The 25,504-nt window shown below is 53.5% G+C and overlaps 2 protein-coding genes across 2 annotated transcripts; one reads left to right on the top strand and one right to left on the bottom strand.

Moving 5' to 3' along the window:
• The first annotated feature begins 1,011 nt into the window (after positions 1 to 1,011).
• Positions 1,012 to 3,878, top strand: LOC121333712 (interferon-induced protein with tetratricopeptide repeats 1-like). The gene is made up of 2 exons (XM_041400309.1): positions 1,012 to 1,135; positions 2,014 to 3,878. Exons 1-2 carry the CDS (start codon positions 1,113 to 1,115, stop codon positions 3,383 to 3,385), a joined length of 1,395 nt encoding a protein of 464 aa, XP_041256243.1. The 5' UTR covers positions 1,012 to 1,112; the 3' UTR covers positions 3,386 to 3,878.
• Positions 3,879 to 5,550: 1,672 nt separating this feature from the next.
• On the bottom strand, positions 5,551 to 11,850 carry RACGAP1 (Rac GTPase activating protein 1). The gene is made up of 16 exons (XM_041400307.1): positions 11,762 to 11,850; positions 11,045 to 11,247; positions 10,555 to 10,691; positions 10,285 to 10,354; positions 10,018 to 10,071; positions 9,221 to 9,298; positions 8,985 to 9,102; positions 8,697 to 8,827; positions 8,092 to 8,256; positions 7,606 to 7,701; positions 7,227 to 7,425; positions 6,871 to 6,976; positions 6,481 to 6,613; positions 6,262 to 6,397; positions 5,921 to 6,029; positions 5,551 to 5,626 (listed from the first exon to the last, which is right to left on the bottom strand). The coding sequence occupies exons 1-16, from the start codon at positions 11,844 to 11,846 to the stop codon at positions 5,551 to 5,553; spliced, it is 1,896 nt and encodes a 631-aa protein (XP_041256241.1). The 5' UTR covers positions 11,847 to 11,850.
• Positions 11,851 to 25,504: the final 13,654 nt, after the last annotated feature.

Genomic DNA, 25,504 nt, shown 5'->3' with positions numbered 1-25,504 from the left:
AATTAATGCTTCTGCCTAATCAAGCTACAGCAATCACTCATTGTTCACCCAGCAGTGCTAACACTAATAGCCAAATTACTCATTTTCTATTAAAGGTTGTCAGCAATAGAAAAAAATAAACAGGGGATAAAAGCATCTACCCTGCTCCTCCAGCAGTAAATTCTCCTCCTTCCTTTCCTGCTGCAGTGACTCATCAGCATCCTGAGGGGGAAATAGTGATGGGTTTTTTCTTCTTAGCTGGGAGGGATGTGATTCTAAGGCTGGTGGTTTCTTCCTTCTCTGTTTAGAGTTTACTTGAGGCTACTTTTAAAAATGTCTTTTCTGCTGTTCTCTCCACTGGAATCTTTCTTGCCAGGGCTGCAATCCCCCGTTACACCCAGACATACCACGTGTCCTGCATTTTACCTGTATTTTTTCTGTCACTTCACTGGTTTCTGTCACCTCCCAAAACCTCAGTGGTTAGCAGTGGCTTCCTGGTGAGCTGGTGATAGTCCTGGGGCCATCTCCAGCTCAGCATCCTGTGCTCTGTCAGCACTTCCTGCTCCTTAGGGAAGGAGTTGGGATTTTCCCCACACCAAACTGTGCAAATGCCATCCCCTTTTTGCCGGGCCGTTTCTGTGACAGGCAGATGAGAAACTCCAGCAAAACTGACGGGGCAGATTCAGACAAGCCCTGGGGACAAAGTCCTGCAGAGCCACACGGAGCCTTTGGCTCGTCACTGATGATGCCAAAGTGATGCCGTGCTTCCTTTCCGATGGATCCTCCATCACCTTACACCTAAAAGCTGCACACCAAAGTCCTTTTCAGCAGGGAGAAGGTCTCCAGGGGGGAGTGCAGATCCTGCTGCTCTGACCACAGAGCTCCCTTTCTTGTCTCTTGTCTCTTCCATTTTATCAAGGGAAGGTGATAACTTCCAGCTAGGAAGAGAACACTTTCATTTTTGGTTTCAACTCTTCCTGTTTCGTTTCATCCTCGGCAAGTGGTTTCATCTGACTCCACCCAGGAGAAAGCTTCCTTATTTAAAGCCCAGTCTCCAGGTTACAGACTGTTCTGCCCAGGATCTGCTGCTGGCTGGAGGAGGTGCAGCCAAGCCATCGTCCCTCGGCAGTGACATGATGCCCGCAGGAACAATGAGGTGAGTGCACAGCATCCCTTCTTGTCACAGCTGCCACAGCCACAGGGTGTGGGGGGACAAGGCTCAGCATCCTGGCTCAGCACCTCGCTGTGGTTAAGGCTGGAAAGGGCCTCAGAAAGTCACCTTGTCCAAGGCTCTGCTCAAGCAGGGCCAACCCTGACTGCATCCAGACACCTCTGGAGTCTCTCTGAGGGTGGAGACTGTACAACCTGTCCAGGAAAAATGTGCAAGGCCTCTCTTCTGCTCACATTTAATTTTCCTGATGTGCAGATGGAGCTTCCTGGGCTTGTTTGTGCTCTTTTTGCCCTGGCACTGGGCATCACTAAAAAAACCTGGCACTGCTTTGCCTTCAGCTATTTCTACAGCTCTAAGATCCTGCCGAGCCTTCTCTTCTCTGAGCTGAACAGGCTCAGCTCTCTCAGCCTTTCTTCATGGAAGAGAGACTCCAGTCTAACACTCTCCTTACCTTGCTGGGCTCTTTTTTGAGCCACTTCTTCACCCTCCAGCTGAAGATACAATCCCTGCTTCCTCCTCACAGAAGGAGAAACGAGAAAAACCAGTCTTTCTACTCGTGGGTGAGGCTGCTCCACTCTCCCTTTTCTCAGCCCATCCAAGGGCTTTGCCTTAGGTGAGGGAGCAGCCCTGGCTCCAGGCACTGGAACACAATGGAATCACCATTGCTGTTCTCTAATGGGAAGGCTCACAGAGCTCCCTGGAAAATGGGCTGACTGGAACAAGGACTTGAGGGTTCTTTAGTAGCCTGAGTGCAAGGGATGGATGTGTTAAACAACTGGAGAGTCTCCTCCTCCAGCTTCCCATCTTTTTTTCTCCCTGTGTGTGGGCACACCCTTTAATAACTCATCACTTCCTCTTTGTAGCAAGGAGCAGCTGAAGAAGAAGCTGGATGCCCTTCAGTGTCACTTCACCTGGAGCCTGGGTGTCGACTCTTTCAGTCTTTGGCATCTCCTGCAGAAACTGGATGTTGAGATCAAGCACACAGCCCAGCAGAACCAGGTGGCCCTCCTGGGGCTCCAGGCCTACCTGCACCAGCTGAACAACCACAGCAAGGAAGCTCTGCAGAGCCTCAAAGCTGCTGAGGAACACAATGACAAGAAGCATCTGTGGACATCTACTGCTGGCTCTTTGACCATCTACGGGAATTATGCTTGGATCCACTACCTTCAGGGCTCCTACCAGGAGGCTGAAACCTGGCTGGAACGAGTTCAGCCGCTCTGCTCAACTCCTTGGGATGTGGGGCTGATCCCACACATCCAAGCCCAGAAAGGCTGGTCCCTCCTGGCCATCAGAGCCCGAAACGGGGAACGGGCAAGAGAGTGCTTCAACATGGCCTTGATGCTTGAACCAGAGAACAAATCTTTCCGTACTGGGCTTGCAATGGCTCTTTATTCCTCCTGGAATTTCTCCTGGCAACCTGATATTGAAAGAGAAGCCAAAATCCACTTGGAAAGAATTGTCGACGAGCAGCCAGAAAACTACAGAGCCAAAATGTACTTGGCCAAGCTACTTAAACAAGGTGATAGGGAAAAAGCAACTGGCTTAGTTAAAGAATGTGCAGAGAAAAGCTCTGACCCCGAGGTCCTCAAACTATCAGTTTTGTTCTGGTTGCCACTGTCAACACAGAAAGCGTCTGAGATCATCCAGCAAGCCCTGCAGCAGGACCCAGGTTACCACCTTCTCTACCAGGCCTTGGCCAACTGCTACAAGCAACAGTGGGTTGAAGCAAATCAGAAAGAAAAGGATAAGATACGGTGTAAAGCCATCAAGGAACTCCAGCAAATTGTTCAGGAACATCCTGACCTTGACCTTACACTTGTCAAGCTGCAGTTGGCAGAGTTCCTCGGTATAAAAAAGCCATCACAGGAAGAAAAGATTTATGAGGAGCTGCAGAGGCAAATCAACACCCTGAGCCTCAGATGTCAGCAAGCCCTGAATCTCTCCTGGGGAGATTTCTTCCTCTACCGGGAGAAATGCACGGCTGGGGCAAAAGCCAAGTTCATGGAATGCTACAAAATTCCTGTGCAGACAGACCAGAGGAGGGAATGTGGGCACAGGCTGTTGAGGATGGCCAAGACCTACCAGCGCAGCGGTGACGCTGACGCTGCCAACGACATCCGCCTCTTCCTCCAAGAGGCCGACAAGCACCTGCCCAGGGAACCTGCTGCGCTCGGTTTAGATGATGAGGATCACCCCAGCCCGCTGAGAATTTGGCATGACTTTTGCCAAGGCTAGAAGGCCAAAAGGACTGTCTGGCTCTGCGCAGCAGGCCCATCCCTCACGTGGACGTGGTGGCTCTGTCAGCTCCTCACGTCAAATCCAGGCCCACCCGTGGGGAACCAAGTGTCCAAACCTTACACACGCTGCTGCGTGCTGCTGCTCCCAGAGGGAATGAAAACAAGAGCGAAAATTTTGTCTTAGAGGGTCTGAGCACAATCTTCTGCAGGTGTGGACCTGCATCTCTCCCTTGGAGCTGCCATTGATCAGAACTGAATGCTGATTAGGGCAATGTGAGAAATCAGCTCATTAATTGTAAGAATTCTACCATTATAAAGAAGCAGGAGGTGAATTCCTCCACAAGATCAGTGAGGAGCCATGATGAGGGTGAAGTCCTTCTGTACAGGACACAGATGGTCACTGACCCGTCCAAATGCATTAAATGCTCCTGATTAAGGAGCCCACAGGTGTGATTTTGTCTGCATTAATCCTCAGAACACACATTCCTGCCCCTGCCTGGACATAAACCAGGAGTTTTTTTGTACTGGTTCCCACCAGAAGTGATATTTTCATCCCTGTTTCTGTAGCCAAACTGAGACTTTTTAAAAATCTTTGATTAATAAATATTTCTCTGCGTGATTTCTCCTTGCTTGTGTCTTCTTGCAGCCTGAAGCATCCAGAGCATGGAATCCACCCTGTCCTCACTGTTCTTGCTCTCCATCCCCCTTGGAATTTGTGCCCTTACCTGCAGGCACAGGTGGGCACTCCCCATCCCAGAGATGTGCCCGAGCACTGCCAGGGTCACCTTTGTGCCCAGCAGTACCCAAGTGGGGGTGGCTTCCCCAGATGTCCCCAAACCTAGCTGTCCCCACAGAGCAGTGCCACAGGGACCAGGGCAGATGTCCCTCAGTAAGGAACAGGCAAGGACCTAGTCTGGGAGAACATGCTCCAGGAACGGACCAAGAGTGCCCAAAACCAGAATCAGGGTAAGGAGAACACACCTTAGTGCCCCTCTCCTGCACACCTGGTGTATCTGAGAACCCAGGGCCAGAAACAGCCCCTTGCTTGGGGGCCCCAGCAGTGGGTCAGCACCACTGTGCAAACACTTCACCCCCCAGACCTCACAATCAAGGGGAGAGGGAAACATCCCAGGCCAGCACACCTACCCATGGCTATTTCACCTCCCAACACACAGAGGGGACCAAACCTGTCATCCTCATTGATCCCTGCACCCAGGAGCCACAGCCCAGGGCAGGATGCTGCTCCCAGCAGCAAAGTTGGCTGGGACCAGTCCTTGGGGCTGAGAGCAGCCCCTGAGCCTCCAGTGAGGCCTGGTGAAAATGCACAAGTTAAAACCACGAGCCAGAGAACACAAAACTGTGTAAAACATCAGGATTTACTTAACTGCACAGTCAGGACAGTTTTCCAAAGCTCAATAAAAACAGCCACTTGATAAACCCATGTGTGTTGCACAGGTGTCTTCACACAGCACTGGGCAAGGTCCCAGATCCTGACCTGGGAAAGCAGGAATCCCACCCCCAATCCCCTCACCAGCATGAGCTGCACTAACTCCTCTGGGCTACCCAGGAATCCTTTGGCTTTGCCACCCTTCTCTACAGAATTCAGCCCCTGCAAACACAGTGCCAGGAAATGCTCCTTTGGAGGAGCCACAGTCCCTTGGGCAGTTGGTTGAAGAGAGGCTTTTGCCCACCAGCCCAGTCCAACACTGCCATCCTCAGGATTCCAGCTGCACCACCAGCCAGGTGGGACACGCTGTGCTGATGGAAAGCCTGGATTCTGACCAAGTTCAGACACTGCTGTGCCAGGAACATCCTACAGAGTCCTAAAAACCCCAACCAACTGACCCTCATTTTGTGAATGCTCTACTTCACACAGGGAGAAAAACAGATGTTAGTGAAAATGCCAATTCTCTAGTTTTTTTAATGATTAACACTGAACAAATCCTGCTTGTTACTGTCTTCACCAATACTACATACAGCACAGCATTAGATAATAAAAATAAATTGCACTATAACATCCCATTAAAAGTCTCAGTTAAGCTGAAAGATAAAAGGCAAAACATTATTTTGTATAAGCTGTCAGGGGCCACGGAGACAACCAGTATTTCTTCTACTTGTGAGCATTGGTGTGCAAATGCCAGGACAAGACCAACTCCCAGGTCTTCACTTCAGCATAGGAGAGGCAAAGAAGTTACCCTGATGTCCAAACTGGGTTGTTGACTTGCTTTTGCTCCCAAATCTAATTCAAGAGAAATACAAGAATATCAATTTGGAATTCTGGACACAGAGGTCCAACACTTCTCCAGGGAACATTCACCCAAATTTCACCCACCTCCCAAACAATGTTTCTCTCCCTACCATGTGAGGATGTTTGTAACCCAAATCTGCTGCTCCCACAGCACAGATTAAGGGAGGGTGCACGAGTAGTAAGTGCAGGCTGCCCCCAAATGTCTCAGCTCTCCTAGAGCACCCAAAATCACCTGCAGTCATCCCAAACATGGCATGACAGCACCCACTGGCACTTGGCACTTACTTGGGGGTGGTCTTGCTGAAGGTGGAGCGGACCCTCTGGGACAGGGAGCTGGATGAGGGTGTCTTGGAGAGCTGGTGCTCTGGGGTGGTGAGAGGTCCCAGGATGCTCACTGCCAAAGAGAGCAGCACAGTGTGGGGACAGCTGAAGTTTTCTCTGCCTTGCAGAGAACATCAGGCATACCCTGGCATCTGTGAAAAGCACTAGACAAATCTGGCATTTCCTGGCACACTTTGCTTTTCCCTCTGCCTCCATGAAGTGAGAAGTGGCTGGCTCTGAGAGCTTCACAGGCTGCTTGGATTGAGGGCTGTTGTTTTTAGTACCAGAGCAGAAGGCAGGATTACCTTGAACCTCAGGGGTTCGTGGAGTGGAATAGGCATTGGTGTTCTCAATCACGTGTGCTGGGTCAATGTTCTCCTGCTCCACCATCATCAGCTGGCTCCAGTAGTCCATGGGCAGCAGCAGGAGTCGCTCCACCACCTACAGGACACCTGTGAGTCACTGACCACAGAATCAAGGAATGGTTTGGGTCGGAAGAGAGACAATCACCAAGTTTGTCCTACCTTGGGCTGACGCTTCGTGTCTTGCAGGAGGGTCACGGGGTCAGGATCTGGTACCGCATGGGCGACTATTGTGGGGCCAAAGACTTTGGCCAAATTGGAGATGTCCATTTTAGTGTCTGGGCTCTGAGCCACCCTGCATTAAAAGAAACATGGAAAGAATGTAGCTTACCCCCTTCACTTGTGATACAAATCCCCTGCCCCACACACACTTGGCCCCTGAGTGAGCAGGTTTGTTCCAGAATGAAGACTTCATGCTCACAAGCAGTAATCAGACCCAATCAGAAAAAGCACCAGTGGGGTAACCTTCCCCTTCCAAATCACAGAATGCTTTGGGTTGGGAGGAACCTTCGAGATCACCTGGTTCCAACCCCCCTGTCCATCAGAATGTACCTCTGCAGGTGGACCATGAGGAAAGCCAAGGTGTCCCTGTTGGCCTGAGGAAGTTCTCCGACTGCTTGGTACATAGCAGCGATGCTGTTATCCTCATCCGGGATTTCTAGCAGAAAAAAATAACATTTAGACCTTAGAAAGTGCTGCCAGAAGCTGCAATATTCCCCTCACGCTACCCTGAGAAACAAAGAAGCCAGAAACTTCTCAAGCTGTGCTGATAATCTCATATCCTGCCCAACTAGAACTCAGGCACAAGGGCTCCACAGAGCACCAGGGGCTGCTGGTTCACTTGACAGCAAAACCACAACCACTGAGCCTCAGGAAAGATCTGGAGATGTCACGCAGCAATTCCTCACCTGCAGCTTCCATGAAAGTCTTGTTTAACCGGAAAGTGAGCAGGGGCTCTTTCAGGCTGCGCAGGAAGTCCTTGAGGAGGCCGCAGATGGCGTGGATATCATCCACCTTACTGAGCAAAGGAATGTTCTTTGCCCTGAGAAACTTCTCCTTCAGTTCCCTCACAGTCTTGTCACAGCCAGAGATGCGGTAAATGCCTGTCTGTTAGCACAAAGCTTGGCTCAGAGGAGGTCAACTGGTTTTCTTCCATCCCCACACCTGAGTCACCCACTAAGCAGCACAATGCACACCATAAATAAGGGATATTTGGGTTAACAATTTGCTTCCCTAACACCACAACCCATTTCATTGGCACTGTTTCACACCTCATTTTCTTCTTACCTCATGCAGCCCTCGTTGCTCAATCTCATTAACACAGTGCACGATGATGGAAGGGATCATTGGAGGAGTAGAAGGGACAAAATCCATCAAGGTGCCCTAAAAGGCAGAAAGGAAAGTAAAAAAAAAAAAGATGGATTCAGTCATCAAGACATGGAAAATACTCTCTCAGGAATTCACAGCAAGATCTATGGTCGGAAAACAAGAATTGTTGCTCTTCTCAGGACTGATGAAGAAACATCACATCCATCAGCACAACGCTGCATCGCCTGCCCAGAGCTGCCACCTTCCCCACTCAACGCCCTCCTACCATCGCACCCCTACACCCCCTCCCTGCTTGTGCAGCGATGCATTAGCGAGCTCGTTTGCATGTCATTATGCAGCTCTGAGCAACAGGAGCTCTGCTGGGGAAGGCAGCCTTGGAGCTGAGCAGGTCCCGAGGCAGGGTGGCCCCTCTGTGGGCAGCCCCCGGCCCGGGCACTGACCCACCTCCCCGATGCGCACCGGGGTGCCCGTCAGCGTGGGGATGCAGGGCAGGGGGCAGCGCTCCCGGCACTCGGGGTGAGCCACCACCCGGCAGTCTCTGCACTTCAGGGAGATCTTCCCAAACTTCACTCTCTTTCCACACGGGACACACGATTCTGGCTTGATAACCTGGTGATGCAGAGCACACAGACGGGAGAGATTAGTGCAGTGTAGTAAGTCAGCAGGAATTAAACTGGGTAACAGTTCTTTGATCCATGCAGGTAACTGGTACAGGTCATACGGACCTGAGAGCAATCACAGAATCATGGAATAGCCTGAATCAGAAGAGAGCCACAGGGATCATCAGATCCTGATCCTGGCCCTGCACAGACACCCCAACAATCCCTCCCTGTGCATCCCTGGGAGCATTGTCCAAACTCTCCTGGAGCTCTGGCAGCCATGGAGCCATGCCCATTCCCAGGGGAGCCTGTTCAGTGCACAACCCCCACTCCAGGAGAACTTTTTTCCAATATTCAGCATAACTCCCTTGACACAGCTGGCAGCCTCTTATCACACACATTCCAACATGCAAGGAGATGTTTTTCATCTCCTCCTGCCTGCAGACCCACCGTCTTTGAAACAAAGTCGTGCAGCCTCACTCCCCCGTTGTGCTGCGGGGTGCTGGAGCCATCGGTGTCCTGCTTGGACTCCAGCTGCTTACTGCCTATGCTGGACTCGCTGTTCCAGGGCTGCAAAGGACCTGGAAGACACAAGAGGAAGAGGCTGGAATCACCCTGTGCCCCCAAAAGCATGGGTATCATAAACTAGAAGCAGCTCCCAGGTCCTGGAATGAATAAGGAACATTGCAGGGTAACCTGTGTAGCTGTGTTGGGACAGCACAGGGATGTTACACCTACCGCTCTTCCTGCGGCTCCTCCGAGGGTAAGGCATGGTCTGGATGGTGGAAATGGCTTCAATTGGGCCACCATCGTTGGGGACCATCACAGTGGTCTTTGCTACTATGGATTCATTAGCCTGGAATGACAAATACACCAGTGACAGGAGTGCTGACAGAACACAGGAGCCCCAGCAGCCCTGGAAACAGGCAGCAACTGTGGCCAGGTGTACACAAACCCAGCTGTGACCACCATACCTGGTCTGCTGTGCTGCTAATGGATCTGGATTTCTTCTGAGGAGCTGGGGGGCCTTCAGCAAACTGCCTGGAAGAGCGCTGAAAAGAGAGCACATCCTTGTCTCAAAGCAGGAATGCTGCTCACTTGGCATTACACTGGCCCAGGATGACTAGAAGGACCGAACACTTCGTGCATCTGTGGTGTGTGCAGACAAGTCCTTCAGGGAAACCTTCGTGGCAACCTTGGAGGTGCCAGGAAGAATTAGGGAACCTCTTTCAAATAATTTTCCTAGCCAGCTTTCTAATTCAGGTCAGAAATAAAAGAAACCTGACTGAAGAAAGGAGGGCAAAAAAAGCCCCAACAAACCCACAAACTACACACACAAAAACCAGCAACTAAGCAAGTCCCAGACTCTTCCCAGCTCCACTAGGTGATGGTTTCAGGCTCTTTCCCACCTGTATCTTCTACAGATTAAAGCAGAATGAGCACAGGTTCCCTGACAGAACAGAACAATGTTAACTTTCTACACCATTTTCCCCTAATCTGGGAGCTGTTAATAATATCCAAGTGTTTTCTTTCAAACCCCAGACTGTAAAAATGCAGGACATAAAGAATTCCACTCGTTTTCAGTACACAAACAATGACACCAGACCTAAATTTCAATCTAAACCAGCACAGCAGCAGCGCAGCCATTCGAGGTCTGACTGTGTTTAGTGGCTCAGAGGTCACTACAGGTGGCTGTGAGGTGACAGATGGTGGCATTGTGGCAGCCAGGGGGAACAAAGGAAACTATGTGACAAGAACAATTGAGCAGTACCCGCTTCTCTCTCCTCTTCAGCCTGACAGCTTTCACCACCGAGGAATCCCAGTCCTGGGGGAAAGACACAGCACTGGTTAATGGTAAAGAGCACACAGCCCCTGGCCAGGGCTTTCATCAAATTTTAGCCAACAGCACACTCGGGAAATGCAAATCGGCTCAGCCAGGTTAATATCCCAGTAATCCAAACACAAAGGGTCTCTGGAGATCAACCCCCTCCCCTCGGGCTTTACAGGGAGGAGAACTTCAGAAATGGAGTTACATTACCAGTGAGTCATCGCTCTTGTCAAAGCTGATGTCTGACAGAATTGAGCCAGATTCATCTATTGTAGACAGCCTAAAAAACAAAAATTAGAAGAAGCTTGTATCAGTTTGGCTTTCAGTCAGTCACGGTTCCAGAACAATCCCACTGACTCAGAAGAGCCGTATTTTAAAATGGAACAAAAAGGGAAACTGTCGACACGGGTGAGGAATGTGTCACAGAGGCCGACAGCTGGATTGATGCCTGACACCTCAGAGAAAATGCTGCTTCCCTACCTTTTGTTGCCGGCACTTCCCAAAGAAGGCTGTGGCCTGTTCAGGAAGGCGAGGACAGACTTCTGCTCCTCGCTGAGCTGGATGCTGCCGGAGGCATCACACATGAGCAGCTCCCGAATCAGCTGGATTTGCCGCTCCTGTGAGCACAGATAACATCAGCAGCTGGATACACTGTGTTTAATTACTGTAAGACCCGACCGGGTGCTCGAGACACCAGAGATAAGCTCAGAACTTGTGTCAATGGACTGCTAATGGCTGCAGGCAGGCAATGGCAGCTCAGACAGGTAATGGCAGCTCAGCTCCATCAGCAGCCAGTCTCCTTTCCCAGATCAAAGCAGAAGGCTGCTCCGAGGAGCTGAGCCAATTCTTTGCTTTTTATTTTTCCTTTCCTCCCCATGAGTGCCAATCCTTATTTGCCACTGATCAATGCAGTTTAATCGCCTTGTCTCCACACTCTGGAGAGCTGAGGGGTAACACAGGAATTACTCACCAGCTTCTCACAGTCCATTTCAGCTTTTTGCCTCCGTTTGATCTCCACATCCACCTGATTGCGGGCGTGTTTCAGCTTCACGTCCAGGGCGCTGCGCTCAGCTTCTGTCTTCATGAGGAGATCTTTGTACCTGCCGAGCTCCTGCTCTGTTTTCTGCCATTTCCTCCGGTTCTCCTCAAAGTTCTTGGCTAACTGAATAAACTCTGGGGAGAGAAAACATGAAGCCTTAGCTGGACAAGCAGAGGAGCAGCTGCTAGCAGGTATCTGTTCACACTGAATCCCAGGATTCCTGAGGGTGGAAAAGACCCAAGCTCGACACCCAGCCCAGAGCACTGAGCGCCACCTCCAGCCATTCCTTGGACACCTCCAGGGATGGGCACTCCAAACCTCCCTGGGCAGACCCCTCCAATCCCTGACTGCTCCTTCCAGGAAGAAATTCTTCCTTCTGATGCCCAGCCTGCTCCCAACTGAGGCGTGGAGAACCCAGCCTTTGAGCCAACCCATCTCAACCCAGCAAGAGATGTCCATGAGCTCTTCCATTTTTCAGACCAAGCCCTTCCTGCCAGCACCAGCTAGAAGAGCTGGAACATGAGACAAAGCCAGCCTGCTACAAGCAGAACGTGGCCCTGCACAGAAATTCAACTGGGACTGAAAAGGAAAAACCCAGGTCGGAGTGGTTTGAGCATCTTCAGCAGATTTTTCAGGAGCAAAACTCACGGCATTCGTTTCCTTCGCTCAGAAGCTCGGCCTGGCGCGTGAGCTGCTCGTACAGACCCCGCAGGTTCACCATGGCAATCTCCATCCTCCTGCCAAAAAACCACAGCTAAACAAGCAGCCCAGCCCTTCCCTCCCCGCTCCGAGCAGGAACCAGCCCAGAGGAAAGAGAACCAGCCTCAGAGTTCCTGGTTGTAATGCTTTCAGGAGGGTTTGAGAAGCTGCAAGAACAAAATTCATGTTTTATGGAGATATATGCATCTACTTTTTCTCACTGGGAATGGAAATCCACAGCCCTGCACAGTTTATGGATAACAGAGCCTTGGAGAGAGGCAGATCTGCCACCTTAGTGCTTCCACTATCCCTCAGCACAGCACAGAACCCAAGGCAAGATGAGGGATTCCAAGTCCTTCCCTTCCAAAAGGATACAGAACACAGCCCGTGCCCTGTCTACAAATAACTTGGTACTATCTAGGCCACTAAAAACCTGCAAGTTTTCAGCACTTTGTAAGATAAAAATAGGCGCAACATTCTGAAGAATTTTAATACAGTTTTAAATTTAGCTGCATTTTAACTTACAGCTCCTCCTGCAAATAGCTGTTAAAATTCAACCAGTCAGCACATTTCTCTCAAACAGCAGCAACAACGGCATAAACAGAGGCAGCGAAGGGGAAAGTCTCCAGCTCAGCAAGACAGAAATGACTTCACGAATGCGAGAGGTGGTGGGGCAGGCAGGGCACCGGGGCTGGGACACGAGCTGGCTTGGGAAAGGTGCCAGCAGGGAACACAACCCAACAGAGAAGGCTTTGAGGTACCTGTTCCACAGGTGCAGAGTTCACAGGCACACCGATACCTCGAGACTTTATTAATTGCACTGCGAGGTGTGGAAGAGCTCTGCCCTTGTCGTGCGAGCCCACAGCACGGGGCACGCCCAGCTCGGTGCCGCACTTACCAGCACCAGCATCTCCATCCCCGCGGACCCCCGAGGCCGGCAGGGACCAGCCCGGCCCGTACAGCGCCCTCCGAGCCGGGCGACCGGGGCTCCGACACCACCGGGGTGGAATGGGCCTGGGCGGGCCCGGGATGCGCTCCACTCAGAGTTCCCCTCAGCCCTCAGGGTTCCCCGCACTCACCCGAGCCCCCCAGGCTCCCCTCAGCCTGCCCCTGGCCCCGCACTGACCCGAGCCCCTCAGGCTCGCCTCAGGTTCGCCCCAGGTTCCCCTCAGCCCGCTCCCGGCCCCACACTGACCCGAGCCCCTCAGGTTCGCCCCAGGTTCCCCTCAGCCCGGCCCCGGCCCCGCACTGACCCGAGCCCCTCAGGTTCGCCCCAGGCTCCCCTCAGCCCGGCCCCGGCCCTGCACTCACCCGAGCCCCCCAGGTTCGCCCCAGGCTCCCCTCAGCCCGCCCCTGGCCCCGCACTCACCCGAGCCCCCCAGGCTCTCCTCAGGCTCCTTCACCTGGGCCGCAACTCCGGCCCCAGCGCCGCGCGCAGCCCCAACGGCCCCGCGCTCCGGTTTGAATCCGCGCCGCCAGCCAATCCCCGCGCGCCCCGGCTCCCCCTCCTGGTCTCTCATTGGCTGCGCTCAGCGAGCTCCTTGAAGCCAGCCCGGCGCCATGTCTGCTGAGGGCGTGGCCTGCCTGCTCGGCGGGGCCGGGCGTGGAACGCGGCCGCGCGCGCGCCGAAGCCGCCCGGGCGCCATCTTTGCTGCTGGCGCCAGCACGCGTTGCTTAGCAACAGGGACGCCGGGAGGGCCCGGGACCCTCAGGCCTGGGCCTGCTCCTTGTTCTCCTCTCCAAAGGAGTGTTCTGGGCAGGAAAAGCCCTTCTCAGGCCAAACCTGGCTGTTATTTCCAGCAAAGCCATTGGCACAGGGCTCGTGTGGGCCTGAGCCCCCCCCGCTGGTTCTGCAAAAGGTCGGTGCAAGCGGCTGGGTGCAGCCGGGGAGCGTTGAAATTCACTGCGAAGCTGTTTATGGAGCGTTGTCACTTGAGAAATACGATGCCTTGCCTGCTTTTCGTCTTGAAATGTTGATTTGAGTAACAGCCGGCAACTTGTGCCCAAGGCAAAACCCATTTGAAGCACACACGAGTCTTCCCTGTGCAGGCGTTTAATATGCAAACGGATAAAACCCAAACCTAACAATTACACAAAGGGAATTCACATAATCATAAAATAACAACGTGCTTTAATCTTTCAAATCTGAAACAAAACAGCGGGTAATTGAAGAATGGATATTAGCAATTAGAAAGCGGAACTAAATGCCGAAAATTGCGCCGTGGAAAGGGGAGTTCATGAAGCAGATTGCTCTCATCATCCAGCTGCTTTGTTGGAACTGCTTTATTTAGGGGATATAGTTTGTTTTAATAATAATTAATTCGTAATAGATTGTAAAAAGCCTCAAGATCTGTGGAAAAGTAAACATTACTGTGGCTTCTTTGGAGAAGATAGCCAAAATTATCTACATTTATAGAGGAAGCGAGGCCTAGAGGAGACACAACTCGTCCTCTGAGCCAGTGGCTGAGAGAGAGAGAAAGCTTCTGACCTTGATATATTACCTTAAAGTACAGGAAATCACCCAAAAGCCCAATTTGCCCAGTCTGGGGAGAAGGTGGGGGTTGAAAGTTACACCTGGCTCTGCCCAGAGCCTCTTGTGCAGGTTCATCCCAAATTTGAGATGAGGCTCAGCTGCTCTGAGGCCTCCTGCAGCTCCAGCCTGTAATTAAACCTTCCCAGCTAAGACATCTCCATTGCAGATCGTATTTATAGGCAGGCGAGTTGTTTTATGTCGTTCTGGAGAGTTAAGGAGGCTTTTGCTCATAAGCAAATCCCGTTCTCTTTCAAATTGTCAGCCGCCATCTCGCGCCGATAAAAAAGCACATTATTGCAGAGGATTGCCCCCGCGGTGCTTGTTGTGAGTTCCTGCAGTAGGTGCTACACAAATTACATTTTTTCATATCAACCATCAGTCCTTCCAAACCCTCCTCTGAGCCCGGGGGGGCAGCAGGGTCTGAGCGCCCCAAAAATCTTCTCAGATCCCCCCCAGCTGTGATGTGGACCTGGCAAACGGGGTTCCTGCTCAGTCCCAGGCTCTAAAACCACCGTGGAGTCTCTTTCCTCCTCCCTGGCTGATGGATGATGAGAGCACAGAGGTCAGCAGCACCTTTCATTTGGAGCTTTATTCCACGGGAGAAGAAAGGCAGAAGGGCTGAGGGCCTTTTCAGGAGCTGCTTTATGGCAAAGTAATTATATTCTCTTTTTGTTTGTGTCAGGAAAGGGGGGGGAGAAGCCTTGAAATGTCTCATCTGGGAAACCGTTAATAGAATTTATGCTAATTTGATGATTCCGGCGATTACTGGCGGAAGCACTTCACATTCCCAGGCAGCAGAAATTCTCCTCCAGCTCCTCCCTCAGCCTCACTGGGTCGGTCTTCAGCCTGTTCTCCTCCTGCAGCCACCCCAGACCCTTCTCTGGGCAGCTCTGGCTGACCCCAGAGTGTGACCCCAGAGTGTGAGCTGGGGATGTGACCCCGAGATGTCACCAGGATTGGTGCCAATCCCAGTGGCATCCCTGGTGACCCCATTCCTTCATCTTTTGGGGAAAATGGGGAAGGAAACCTGCCCCAGAGCCTCACAGTGTGAGCAGAGAGCAAAGCCAAAGCTCTCCCTGCCAGCCTCATCCTCTGGTGAAGCTTTGCAAACACGGATTGCTCTGCCCAGCTCCTGTAATTAACTCTGCAATTGCAAACCCATTTGTGCAGCTTTGTGCTCAGGGGAAACCTTTATTAAGTTCCTTTTAATCCAAAACCAGTTAGACCACGATGGTCTTCATAAACAGTCATTCAAAAAATAAAAAGGCAGGGGGAAGCAAGGGGAATTAGAAACTTTAAGACAGACGCCTTTCTCCAGGGGGAAAAAAAAGGGAGAAAAAAAATGATCTTAGGTGCATTTATCTTGATGCATTCATACAGCAGGGGTGTTAAAAAGGAGTTGTTCAGTAGTGTGAGGAAAAAATCCATCACCGGGGTTTAGCCAGAGGGAGATGGACCTTTCAGGGAATTAATTTCTGATTTCTCCTGGCTGGCCGGAGCCAGAGGCCGGCAGATGGCATCAGGCTCATGTGCTGGGTGGGAGCTGCAGGGCCTGAGCCATCCCTCAGCAGGGCAAAACCTGCCAGAGCAGCACCCAGGGGGCTGGGAGGAGGGGGGTGATGAACCCAGGGGGTCTGTGAGGAGGGGGATAATGAACCCAGGGGGTCTGTGAGGAGAGGGCCAAAGGGGCCCAGGGGCTCTGTGCGGAGGGGGATGATGAACCCAGGGGTCTGTGAGGAGGGGGCCAAAGGGGCCCTGTTTTTGCCGTCAGTCCAACAACAAACCGGGTTCATCTGGGATGTCCCACCTGAGAGAACCCGCGATGTTTCTTTCACCAACTTCAGGGTGAAGATCGCTTGGATGGGATGAGCCAACCCGCCATAAACGGTGCATTAATGTCAGCAGAGAAGCCACGGCCTTGTCCTGAACTCCTTAAAAAACAAAGGCAGTCTCTCTTGCCTTCATCTGGCTTTTAATGAATGACCTCTTGTCGCCGGGAGCTGCGTGCGGTGACAAAGGACCTTTGTGGGCCGATATTTATGATTTCATTTAAGCCAGGGAGCAAGCTAAGGGAGAGGGCTGGAAAATAAGAGCTGAGCTGATGGTTCTGTCTTTAAACTCAAGGGATCTTTATCTAGTTTTTGTATTAATGCAGTTGTCATCTCTTAAATATTTGAGCGACTCAGAGCCGTGAACGCTGGGAGGGACTCGCTGACTCCGGCTCTCCCAAGCCCACACCCTCCTCTGGACCTGAATGTGGGGAGGAGGGAAGGGTTTGTATTTTCTCCGTGCCCCCCAAACCTTACCCACACGTGAAGCCTGCTGTGTAGCCCTGTGCTCATGGGGGGCCCCGCCCTGGGCTCCAACGCCCCTCCCCACGCCAGCGACTTGCCAACACTGATAAATTTTTGCCTTTTCCTTGGGCAGGCCTCGGTGGAGGATTAAACAGCTGGGAGTCGGGAGTGAGAGCGTGTCCCCTCTCCTTTGCCATGCAAACAGAGAAAATTAATCTTCCAGCTTCCTCTGATATTTGGGCTGAATTACAAGCTGGGAGCGGAGATAAAGTGCGGGCGAAGGAAGGCACAGGTACGGCGGAGCCGGGCTGCTGGCACAGGCCTTTGTCCGTGCAGATAACGCTCCCCTCCTGGAGTCATGCATAATTCACCAGCCTGCCTCCCTCGTCCTGGTCATCCCTCCCTCTGCTTGCTCTCTTCTCCTCCCTGAGCAGCTGGAAGCTCCGTGTCCGAGCGAGCCGCGGCGTGTTTGCGTGCAGAGCCACGTCAAACCTCGCTGGCAGCGTGGGGCTTGTTGGGACGAAGGGAAGGAGACCTTGTCCCCTCTGCCTGGAGGCTGATGGAGCTGTGGTGACACCCCACGGCCTGTGCTGGCGTGGGACACCGGTGTCACCCTGCAGTTCCCACCTGCAATCCCAAGCGCAGCAGCACGCCCGCTCCTGCCAGGGCCTGGGCTATGTTTGGAATGCCCATCACATCCCAGCTCTGCTAACCACACTATCTCCCTAAATCCCTCCACGTTCTACTTGGATAGAGGTTACATCCTCCGGGACACCAACCCCAGCATTAACAGACACCAACTGCATTTTATTTGGTCGATCATCCGGAGGCTCTTGACAGAACTGTGCCACACAGAGCGGGAAAGCCACGGAGGTTTTCCACAGCCACCAAGAGTTCCTCGCCCAGAACAAAGCGAGAACAACCTCGGTCACTCCCAGCCAAACAGCAAACACACACACACACACACACACACACACCTGCTTAATGATTTTTGCTTTGTAAACAAAAGCGGTGCCATGAGTTTAATAACCACTGCTTGGGAGTAATTGGGGCGATTATTGTGTGGCCCAGGGGGAAAATTGCAGCTTGTTATCTCCAGGGAGTAGCATTAGGATCCAGCAGATAATCAGACCGTTATTTGTTGCACTTCAGATGACATTTCTCATGGATTTAGAAACGATAGAGATCAAGCCATGTTGTCAGAGCCACTGCCAAACTGCGGAGTCCAGAGACCTGGAGGCTAAATAACACCTGAAGCTGCCTGGGACAGCTGCTCTTCCAGCAGGACTAACAGACTTATGTGCCACATCGAGCTCAAAGACATCCCGGCCTCAGCAGCACTCGCCTCTTCTTTAATTTGAGCTTCTCATAAGAGAGACAACAGTCAGGAAGCGGATGCAGAGGGGGAATATCAGCTCTAACATGCCACCAGCCAGATCTATACTCAGGTTTCTTTGAGACCTTCCCTCCTGTTTCTCCCTCGCCACCCCAATCAATGGCCTCTGCCTGTGCCCTCGCCTCCAGCAGCCCTGAAATTTGAGGCTTGGGCAGGAGCTGTAGCATCAGGGCTGTGTCTGCATGGTCCTGCAGAGACCAGCAGCACTGGGCACCTTCCCTGTGCCACGACCCCTCCCCTGAGCAGCTCCACTGGTGCTGCATCTCCCTAAGATATTTGTGCACCCCCAACAGCAGCTTGCAGCCCCTCGAGGGTTCCTGAGCTGGGAGAGGCAGTTCCAGCAAACCCAGATGGGGCAAGACACAGCAAGGTCCAGTGACACAGCCCCAGCAGCAGCCCCTGGCACCCCACACCGTGCTCACCCAGCACAAGGGTGCAAAGGGGGTTTTTTAGCAAGGCTAACCCCTGCCAGAACCCCTGGCACGCTCTCTTTTGTAGGTTTGCTGCACAGGAGCATCCCCAAATCCTGGTTTGGGCTCTGCTCCCAGGGATGGGCTCACAGATGACACGGCAGCACCTCGGCCCCCCCATGACGCCAGCGGTGAGAATGCTGCCAGGAGAGCTGAGCCAAGGCAGCTCCGCTATTGATCCCCGATCAATGACAGCTCAAGGCCTGGAAATGACAGCGCCTTTCCCCAGCCCTCAGCTCCCAGCCCAGGCTGGAGGCTCACGCAGAGGTTTAGCAATAATCCGAGGCAGCAGCGGGGATGGGAAGAGCCTCTTGCAGCAGGTGGGTTGTTCAACAAATTGGAGACAAAAGGCACAGAGGAAGGAGATCTGGTGGGACTGGACCTTTATCTCTGGCACGCTGGCCGCCAAATCTTTGTGCAATATTTATCAAGGGTGAGCGGACAGGAGAATTGGCAGTCGATGCATAAGTGAGGAATTAAAGCCACTGCCATCCTTATCTCCCCGGCAGAGCAGAGAGGGAGGGGTGGGCGGGAGCTGCGAGCCAGCCCAGGGCAATCGACTTTGAAACCATTTGTGGATTTAAGGAGTCCAAACTTTATTAGCTCAGCTGATGGGGAGCAGAGCAGAAGCACCAAGAGGGCAAACCAGCACGTCCACATCCTCCGGCTGCCTGAGCTCAGCGCTGCCTCCGGGCAGGCATTTCCACAGTCCCTTGTGTCACTGATCAGACATTGCACGGCTGGGGGACAGGGCAGAGCCGCCCCAGAGGCTCCAGGTGAGGGGTCTGTGGTCTTTCAAGCCGAGTTAAAATTCACTTTTAAACCGAGGAGCTGCTGCACTTTCTCTCCTAGCTTCTCTCAGCAGTGAGACAAAGGCAGGCGATGCTCTCTGCCCTCAGGATGGTCACGTTCTGCACAGTCAGAGGCACAGCTCCTGGGGAGGGCTCAGCACTTCCAGCCACCCTGTGAATCTGCCCCAAGAGACACAGTCAGGAAAAACACAGGGGAAGGGATGGATACAACCCCCATCACCACAGAGCTCCAGGTCGGTCCCTCGAGGGGTTTGTGCAGGAGCCATCCCCAGGGAGGGCAGCTCAGCCCTCCATCGGCTGCGGATGGAGAGCAAAGGGCTGCTCCATTGCCAGCATCCCCTGGGAATCCCCAGTGATCACATAACGCCTGTAATTAACTCGATTATTGGCTTTTCTTTTGCTGAGACTGCACGTTCAAGATGGGCTCCATCTGCTCCTTGCATGGGCCTGGCTGCGGTGGGAGGGGACAAAGCCCCTCCTTCCAGAGAAATGTGTCATTCTGCCAGCAGGGGACAAGGACAAGGTCGTGCTGGGGGGCAGCAGCAGCCCCTGGACAATGGCTGAGGGTCCAGCTGCCCAGCTCCCCCAGCCCCGTCACCACACACCAAATCTGCCAACCAGCCTTGTCCCCCTGGGCACCCACCAGCCCCAGCCCCGGCTCCAGCGGGGCCATCAGCTTCGTTAAATTGTTTAAGGGGATTTGCATCTCTCTGTTTAATTTCCCTTCGAGAGCCCAGGAAGCCAAGTGGGAGATGCTGGACTGCCGTGCATCGGGGGGCTGCTGGCAGGAAGATGCTCTGATCTCTGTGCCTGGAGCATCCAGGGCCACACTCCCCCCCTGCACCGCCAATCCCTCCGGCAGAAATGGGACACCGAGAAGCGTCAACGCCACAGTAATTCCCAGCTACAGCCCTTCCCAGGCAGGCTCCCCCTTTGGCCCTGCTCTGGTTCTCATAAATCCTCCCCAGGTTATTCCAGCCGCTGTCACGGAGCCGTGGCAGCAAATCTGAGCTTAGCTGGGAGCGTCGCACGTGGCGCCCGCGGGTCCCCTAGCACCCATCTGCGCCGCCTTTGTCTCCGCAGCCTTTGAGCCGCTCTTCCCCTCCTCTCTGCTGCAAAGAAACGCATTAGTTGCAACATTGCTTTAATTTGTTTGCCAGCTTTCGGAGATGGAGAGGCTCCTGCTCCCATCGGTGCCGTTTGAGGATGCTGGCAGCGTTAACCCTTTGGCTCCCACACCCCCGAGCTGCTGGAGAGGCTTTGGCACAGCCGAGGCACCCGAGCTGCCTCCTCCAGCCCCGCTCTGCAGCCAACCTGGCATTTCCCAGATGGAGGGATCCATTTCCCCTTCCAGCTACCCTCAGCATTTCCGTAATGAGATGAGTTTTGTTGTGACCACAACCAGTGTCAGAGGGAATAAAAGACAAAGTGATCCAGATGGGGTCTATGGCAGCGACAAGGACACGAGGACAAACAGCCACCAGCAAAGCCAGGGCAGTGCCTGTGGAGAAATGGTGTGGGACAAGTGGGGCAGCACAGGGGGACGGGCTGGATTTGCACCCAGGGAGGGGCTGGGGGTTCCTGTTGTCCTGTACCACACACAGCACATCCCAGGATCTCATCTGTGCACACACACCTGAGTGCCATGACCTGCTCCTGGCCTGGGCCTTCAGCAAGGTGCCAGCTCTGGGAACACCAGTGTGGTCCAGCAGGAGCATTTCTGCACAGGTAGCTCCAAACCAGCTTCAGATATCAGAGCAGGAATAGAGCAAGGGGCCAGGAGGGATGGCCTTGGGCAGCACTGCAGGGCTGCTGGCAGCCACACATTGAGCCTGCGTCCTGTGGAATGAGTTTGTTTGATCTCTGCCCCACACTTCCACGTTCAGGTCCCATCCAGCCTGAGCATCTTCAACCCAGGGCAGCAGCCCCAGGGCTCAGCGTGTCCCAGGAGATGCTTTCTCTGGACACTGGGTGAAACAAGTGGGGACGGCAGGAGCCATCCAAGGTGGAATTTGTGCACGGGGGAAGTGTTTCAGGCAGTGGTTGAGCAGGAGCCAGTGGTTTTGCATTGCCTCATGCTAATTGCTCGAGCTAATGAAGCCACACACCCATCTTGGTGATTTTCCACAGGGTTTCCATCCGCCTTTGGTTTTTAAGGTGCTGTCCACAATTCCGGAAAGATGCGTCTGATTGATTCCGGGATGGAAAAAGAGCAGAAACAACCCTGAAAAGGGCTGCAAAAAGCACACTCAGCCCCAAAGCAGGTGAGGGGCACCCAGATGCAAGGGTGACGAGCAGCAGGAGGAGGAATTCCCAACTATCCAGCCCCAGGCGTGCAATGTTGGTGCAACACAGACACAGCGTTACGGCTCGTGCCGAGGCTGCTGGTGAGGAGGTGTTCCTGCCCTCCCACAGGGTACCATCCCAGGGGAGTTTGCTGCCTGGCCCTTGGGGATGGTTCCAGCTGGCCAAAACCCCAGAAGAGCCCAAGCCACCTTCCCCATGGCTCCGTGCCTCCGCCCTGCACTGCAAGGTGCACGGTTGTTAAGCAGTTCAACCTCCTTTTTCATCCCGAGCGCAGTTCTGAAGGTTTAAATAGAAAGATATCAAAATAAAAGATAATTGTTGAGAAAGATGAATAGGGGGAGAAAAAAACCCCATCAGCACGGAGGAACTCTTGTCTAATTTCTCACCCACGCAGAGCACAGCGATATTAGTGCCTTCGACTCTGGTTCGTAAAAGCTTTCATGGCTTTATTACCAGCTCCCCGAACAGCTTGTCCTTTTAATAAGCCAAGGCCTCCAGATAGCAGATCTGCCCATGGGAGATCCCATCAGGACATGGTTAATCCAGGCAGAAATAGCACAAAGCATCATCACACTCACCTGACTGAGGAAGCCCTTGTGTGAGGCAGGAAAAGGTTAAAACCCACCCCAAAAAGCAGGGGGAGAGAGGAGGGAGGGAGAGCTGAACCTCCTCTGTGGCGGGTTAACGCTGCTGCTGGGTGTCCTCGCCTTCTCCATCAGCCCCGCTCTCCACAGCCGCTGGCATTGGCGATGGAGGCCTTTAATTATCCAAACTGCTGCCCCTCACAAAATTAAATGCTGCTGAGGATGACTCAGTGTTTAATGGACTGGCTGCTCCTCACGCCGGGAGAGCCAAGCGGGTGCAAGCGAGAGCACGGCACAACACGGCATAAATCACCCGGAGACGCCGCTCACGGGCCCCGCTGACCCCGCCGCCTGGAGCAGCCTCTGCGGGGCTTAAACACTGCTGGTTTCACTCAGGATAACCCGGGGGAACTCCTGGGAGCAGCAGATCCGGGCGTTGCAGCTCGACCCTCCAGCCAGGCTGGCTGCCACCCTTGCCCAGCTGCCACCACGTGGACGCGCTTGATGTAGGAATCCCACGGATTCACCAGGCTGCCTGTGCTGGCTTCTCTGCTCCCAGGATTTAGATGTGGTGGTTTCCTTTGGAAAGGTCTCAGCAATGGTCAGATGTGGTTTAGAAGGCAAGCAGGTGCCAGAGGATGTGATACAAAGCTTGTCTCTGCCTTTGCACCACGCTCGGGCCAGCCCAAGCCAGCATGGCAAGAAGCAGCTCTGTTAATAGCCTCGTTAGTCTCACCAAGATGCTGAGGCTTTGGCTTCCAGCAGATAATTAACAATGTGCTCATGAATTAGGAAACCCTGGACCTCTACCAGGATCTCTGTGGAGGCTCGTGGGTCAGAGCTGGAGCAAGGCAATGCCTCGAGGAGCAGCCCAAAGCAAAGGGCATGGCCAGCAGGGACTGGCAGGGGCCTTCTTTGCCCATCTTTAATGGCAGGACCAGTTTTTCTCCAGGTACCCAACACCTGGAGCTGGCAAACAGGAAAAAATTCTCCATGGAAAATGTAGTCAAGCCCTGGCACAGGCTGTCCTGGGCAGCAGTGGAGGCACCATTCCTGGAGGGATTTAAGACACGTAGATGTGGGGCTTGAGGACAGTGTGGTGGCCTTGGCAGTGCTGGGGCAGCACTCAGAGGATGATCTTGGAAACCTTTTCCATTTAAAGGATTCTGTGTGGATGCAAGAGTCTCCCTGATGCTGGAGCTGCCCCACCCATCCTACTAAGGCCCCACGGTGCCTCATTTGAATACAATTTACTGTCGCTAATGATGCTGATGCTTATTTCCCCAAGCTGGGAAGTATTTGGCCCCAAAATGGGCTCCTGGAAGCAATTTCAGAGGCAGTCTGTAATGCTGGAGCTGATGGAAGCAATTTGCAACCCATTAGCAGAGATCGGCTGTGAAGATATTTTACACATCACTCAGTCCAGGTTTGAGGGGGGATGGAATTTTCCCTCCTCTTCTTTGGAATTTTTGTCCTGGATGGGGTGAACACCTGAGCGCTGCCTCTTCAGCCCCAGCTTTGCCTCGTGCCAATGGTGGTTTCTGAATTAAAACCCTTAAATACACAAATACACAAAGTCCTGGACTGCAGGGCCAGGCACCCCCAGAGCCTCATGCTCCAGGAAGGGACACAGCAGTGCCCAGCACCTCCAGCACCCACAGGACTAATTGATCATTATTAATTAATTTGTCTCCTGGACAGCAGCGATGCAGGTAAAGAAGCAATTTTCAAGCCAAGGCTCCATGGAGGGAGCAAAAGCACAGCACAACCCCAAAAAAGCATGGAAAGGCATCACTTATCCATCCTTGCCCTGGGGATGCTCTTCCAAGAAGCAGGATGGGAGCTGGTTTCCATAACTGGGGTGTGTGTGGTGGAGCAGGGACAAGCTGTGCTGGAAAGGTGAAAAAAGAGCCCCAGGCCTTGAGTTATCCCTTGGCCCGAGCTCCTGAGGTGTTCCCAAGACAAGTCTGGGATCCTGCCTGTCTGCTGGAGCCTGTGCTGGGAGCCTCAGCTCTGCAGCACCTTCCCTTAATTACTTTTTTCATTTTAATTAGATCTGAGGGCACGCTGAGGAGAGCCCTGGTTGCTGAATCCGTGCTCTGAGCACCCATTTTTAACAGGAGGACTCCACCACAGCCCCACCACCCCTCACTAACCCACCCCTTGAGGTCTTTGTATCTCGCAGTTATCACCTGGGGCTGTTCCCTCCTCACCCATCCCACAGCCCTCGGCTGGTTCCTGTCTCTCCCAGCAGGAATTAACACAACCCTCACGTGGCTTCCCCAAAAAATAACACGGAAACGCTCCCAGTCCCCACGCTCCACTCGATTCCAAGGATGCAGCTGCATTCTCCCTGGACGAGGGCCAGCAGTAAGGAAGTTTCCTCTGGCCGCTCTCCTCCTCCCTGGCTCCTGTAGAAAATGGGTTTGGGGTGTTTGGGGCCCCAACAGCTCCACGAGACCCCCAGGAAAGCTTCTCCATCCAGGGGAAGCAGCAGAGCCTCTTCCCTGGGGTTTCTTGTGCACTGGAAATCAAGGACTCCCAAGAACGTCCACGTGCTCACCTGCTCCAGCCTGAGACCTCCTCCCTCCCTGCCGGGGATTTACTGTCAATAAAACCACTGCAGAGAGCCACTTCTCATCCGGAAGAAGAGGAGGAGGAGGGGGGAACAACCACTCTCTGAATGTCCTTCTGCCTTATCCCAGCAGCACATCCTTCTCCGGGCTGCCATCAGGACGCTGAAGGAGGGACAGCCATCGAGCAGGCAGCTGTCGGCCCGGCAAGGAGCGGCGCAGGACGGAGCGGGAAGGGAAAGGCACGGCTGTGCCAACTGGGAATGCTAACGCTGCTCTCCCGGCCTCGCAGCCACCTCCCCAAGCTCTGGCAGGGGTGTCCCTGAGCCCTGCAAGGGGCGGCACTGGCTCGGGGGGTGTCCCTGTCCCCCAGCTCTGCTGCTCCCAGGTGCTCGCGGGCAGGTCCCGCTGTGAAACCCAGGGCTCCTGCTGGGGTAGGGGAGAGGATGCTCCAGAAAAGGACCAAAGCAAGTGTGCCCAAGCCGTGGGATTTTGGGGACAGGGTACGTGTGCCTCACCCTGCTGTACCCCTGAGTGGCCACGCTCCCGTTTGTGTGGTTCAGGTGGGGACACCGTGCTGGGAAGGCACCTCTGGGCAGGGACACAGCCTGTGCCAACCCTGGGCTCTGGCTGTCCCTTTCCAACATCACACTTGTAAAGGACGTTGAGGAATCCTTTTCCATTTGACTGCAGCCACCTCACTGGGAGCAGCGGGCGGGCTCC

This window comes from Onychostruthus taczanowskii, unplaced genomic scaffold, assembly GCF_017590055.1.
Source record: "Onychostruthus taczanowskii isolate IOZ18803 unplaced genomic scaffold, ASM1759005v1 scaffold178, whole genome shotgun sequence".
Classification (NCBI taxonomy): Eukaryota; Metazoa; Chordata; class Aves; order Passeriformes; family Passeridae; genus Onychostruthus; species Onychostruthus taczanowskii.
This window is presented reverse-complemented; position numbering and strand designations above follow the sequence as displayed.

What these genes read in the sequence shown, in the direction of transcription:
- LOC121333712 (XM_041400309.1), top strand. Translation starts at nt 1,113, where the DNA reads ATGATGCCCGCAGGAACAATGAG. An exon ending in ATGCCCGCAGGAACAATGAG is followed by an intron (nt 1,136 to 2,013) that starts GTGAGTGCACAG and finishes TCCTCTTTGTAG; the next exon opens with CAAGGAGCAGCTGAAGAAGA.
- RACGAP1 (XM_041400307.1), bottom strand. Translation starts at nt 11,846, where the DNA reads ATGGAGATTGCCATGGTGAACCTGCGGGGTCTGTACGAGCAGCTCACG. An exon ending in TGAAGAGGAGAGAGAAGCGG is followed by an intron (nt 9,299 to 10,017) that starts GTACTGCTCAAT and finishes CTCTCTTTTCAG; the next exon opens with CGCTCTTCCAGGCAGTTTGC. An exon ending in ACGACTTTGTTTCAAAGACG is followed by an intron (nt 8,257 to 8,696) that starts GTGGGTCTGCAG and finishes CTGCATCACCAG; the next exon opens with GTTATCAAGCCAGAATCGTG.